The sequence below is a fragment of the Galeopterus variegatus genome, unplaced genomic scaffold, assembly GCF_000696425.1.
Source record: "Galeopterus variegatus unplaced genomic scaffold, G_variegatus-3.0.2 Scaffold5534, whole genome shotgun sequence".
Lineage (NCBI taxonomy): Eukaryota > Metazoa > Chordata > Mammalia > Dermoptera > Cynocephalidae > Galeopterus > Galeopterus variegatus.
Window position 1 is genome coordinate 138,659 of NW_007731645.1, and position 2,727 is coordinate 141,385.

General features: G+C 48.1%; 1 protein-coding gene across 1 annotated transcript in view; it reads left to right on the forward strand.

Moving 5' to 3' along the window:
• Window positions 1-2,727, forward strand: part of PDGFRL (platelet-derived growth factor receptor-like) — a 48,691-nt gene that overhangs the window by 43,598 nt on the left and 2,366 nt on the right. Inside the window, exon 4 of the mRNA XM_008589583.1 lies at window positions 1,767-1,906. Coding sequence (XP_008587805.1) covers window positions 1,767-1,906 — 140 coding nt within the window. The remainder of the gene's footprint in view (window positions 1-1,766; window positions 1,907-2,727) is intronic.

Genomic DNA, 2,727 nt, shown 5'->3' on the forward strand with positions numbered 1-2,727 from the left:
TTTTTTCATTAAATCACTTTCAAATCCCCTGTTCCTCTCCATCCTCACTGCAGAAACGGCTTGTGCTATCATCTCTTCCCTGGACTAAGTGAATACCTATCTAACTGAACTCTCTGCTATCCACCTTTTCTTCCAGCATTTTCCACACTGTACCTGATTATAATTCCGATTAAACCATTTAATAGGTTCCCACTTCTCCTAGTGTTGGGAGGTGCTCGCACAGAGGAATCCAAGACCAACGTTGGTGTTACAGCTCTTTATTAGTTTACAGCTTTTTGGTGTTACAGCGTTTTATTGCTTGCAAGCAAAGAGAGCACAAGCGTCAGGCTAGTGTCTCCCCAATGCAGGAAAGGGGCAGCCTTATTCAGCCAAAACTTCCCGCCCAAGTTCTCATTTAGGTCCTCTTAGGCAAATGAGGGATGCAAGTCTGTTAATTCGGATTGGTTGACTATTAGACATAGCTCACTGGTCAGTTCTGGAGCCAAATTTGCATTTGGCCCTTTGGGCAGTGCAAAACCAGTTACCTTTCCTTAGCACATGGTGCAGGAAGCAGGTGAGGTTACAGAAGCCAAAGTTCACGATTAAGACAGCCAAGCATAAACTTTCTAAAACAGTTTCTGCAGTGGAAGGGGACAGGTTTAACGATCAGAAAATGCTCAGGGTTCCCTGCTCCACTAGAACCGAAATCCTCTGCCCTCTCACCAGCCTGGTCTCCTCCCCTCTCTGCAGCCTGCCCTGCCTTCCTCCACTGGGGCCACCTCCACCTCGCCAGGGGGCTCTGCTCATGGGAATTCCAGCCTTACTGTGCCTCTCCCCTTCTCCCATCCAAGTCTTTTAAGCTCACTGCTTTCTCAAGGAAGCCTTTCCTGGTTTTCTCAGACTATTCCGAACTTTTGGAGCACGCTGGGCCTTTCCTTCATAGCTCTTAATGCAATTGAAGTTTTAAATTAACCATACAATTACTTGCTAGGATTGGCCCCTCCACTAGAATACAGGCTCCAAGGGCTGGAGACCACGTCTGACTCGTTCTCGGTCGCGGTCCCGGCTCCTAGCACATTGCCTTGCTTAAGGCTGCCATCAGAATGACTTGCTGTGTGAACCGAGCATAATGAGGAAATTGCTTCTGAAATGCTGTGCAGTTAAGGCACTGCACACCTATATAGCCAGCTCGCATGCCATTCCTGCAGACATCTTTCTCATCGTATCTTGACACTTTCTCCTCTTCTTGCTGAGGACGGACAGTTGCACACCCGTCTGTCCACCCCATCCCTTCGGATGTCACCATCCAGGCTGCCTTAGGTGCATTCTACTTTCTCTTTCCCCAAGAACCTTCTTCCCCCGCCCCCCCCCCCAGCTTTTTCCTTCACCTGACCCTTGGTAGACCTTTGAGCCTCCACCCTTTTTTTTTTTTTTTTTTTGGTGGCTGACCAGTCCAGGGAGCTGAACCCTTGACCTTGTTATTATAACGCCACACTCTAATCAACTGAGCTAACCGGCCAGTCCTTCCTCCCCTAATTACAAGTGTAGAGGCTGGACCTGGGAGTCTGGGATGACCACCCCATTCTGGACCACCAAGGAAGAGGTAGAGGTGGCTTCAAAGGAAACCAAAAGTGATGGGCTAGTGCTGGCCAGGTGTTAGGGGGAAGCTGTAAGAAAGGCAGAAGTGTCACTTCTCTCTCCGAAGAAAAGAATACATCTGCAGATTTGTCTTTAGTGTCGTGCTTTTGGCTCTCATCTCACTCTCCCTGTCTCCTGCCTACCACCAGTTCCCAGCGGCCCCCCATCAACCACCATCTTGGCCTCCTCCAACAAAGTGCAAGGTGGGGATGGCATCAGTGTGCTCTGCACTGTCCTGGGGGAGCCTGACGTCGAGGTGGAGTTCAGGTGGATCTTTCCAGGGCAGAAGGTAAGCACCACACCCCCATCTCAGCCAGCCGTTTAATTCCCAGCTGTGTTCCTGCCCGGTGACATAGCCATAACAACATAAGAAGTCTGAGAAATGGTGGGACTGTGGTAGGGACTGAGACTTGCTTGTTTTCTTCTAAAATGTTTCAGTGTATTTACAAATGGATCTTTTTTCTGAGGACAGGAAAAAATAGAAACTAATTGGGTTCCATTAGGCAATTCACTCAATGTACCTTTTTCATATGCAGTTTTTCTTCATAACCCTTAAATAAGAGGGGACCGTGGCAGGAAAGGGAAAGGAGGCACCTCCCTCTTTCTCCACCCCTCAGCCTCAATCTTTGGTCCCATCCTCTGGGTCTACAGGAAGCGAATCTAACCTCCTCCTGGCATCCGTCAGAGTGTTCTCTATACACGCTGTGCCCTGCGGTGAGGCGCTCTGAGCAGACATCCACCTAGTGGGCATACAGACCCAGGCCCTGTCAAAAAGGTGCCATAGGCCAGAGGTCATCTTAAAATAGACGTCCCATTAAAGCCACGAGAGCACATTTAGCCTTTGTACATGTTCTGCTCACTAAAATAAACAGCTCTGCTACCAACATGGAATAATCCCTCTGTTGCCAGAAGAGATTTGGCCTCCCAAGACTTACTCAGTAGCCAATACACTCCTGGCCTAAGGGTTGGGATTAGTGGAAAACAACTATCCCTGGAGAATAGTATTTTCTAGCATCCTGGTACTAGGGACTTGTTTTTAGAAAGAGTTGCCACACTTAGAAGACATTCATGAATTTGAATAGAGGGTTGTTTTTTTTTTTTTTTTTTTTT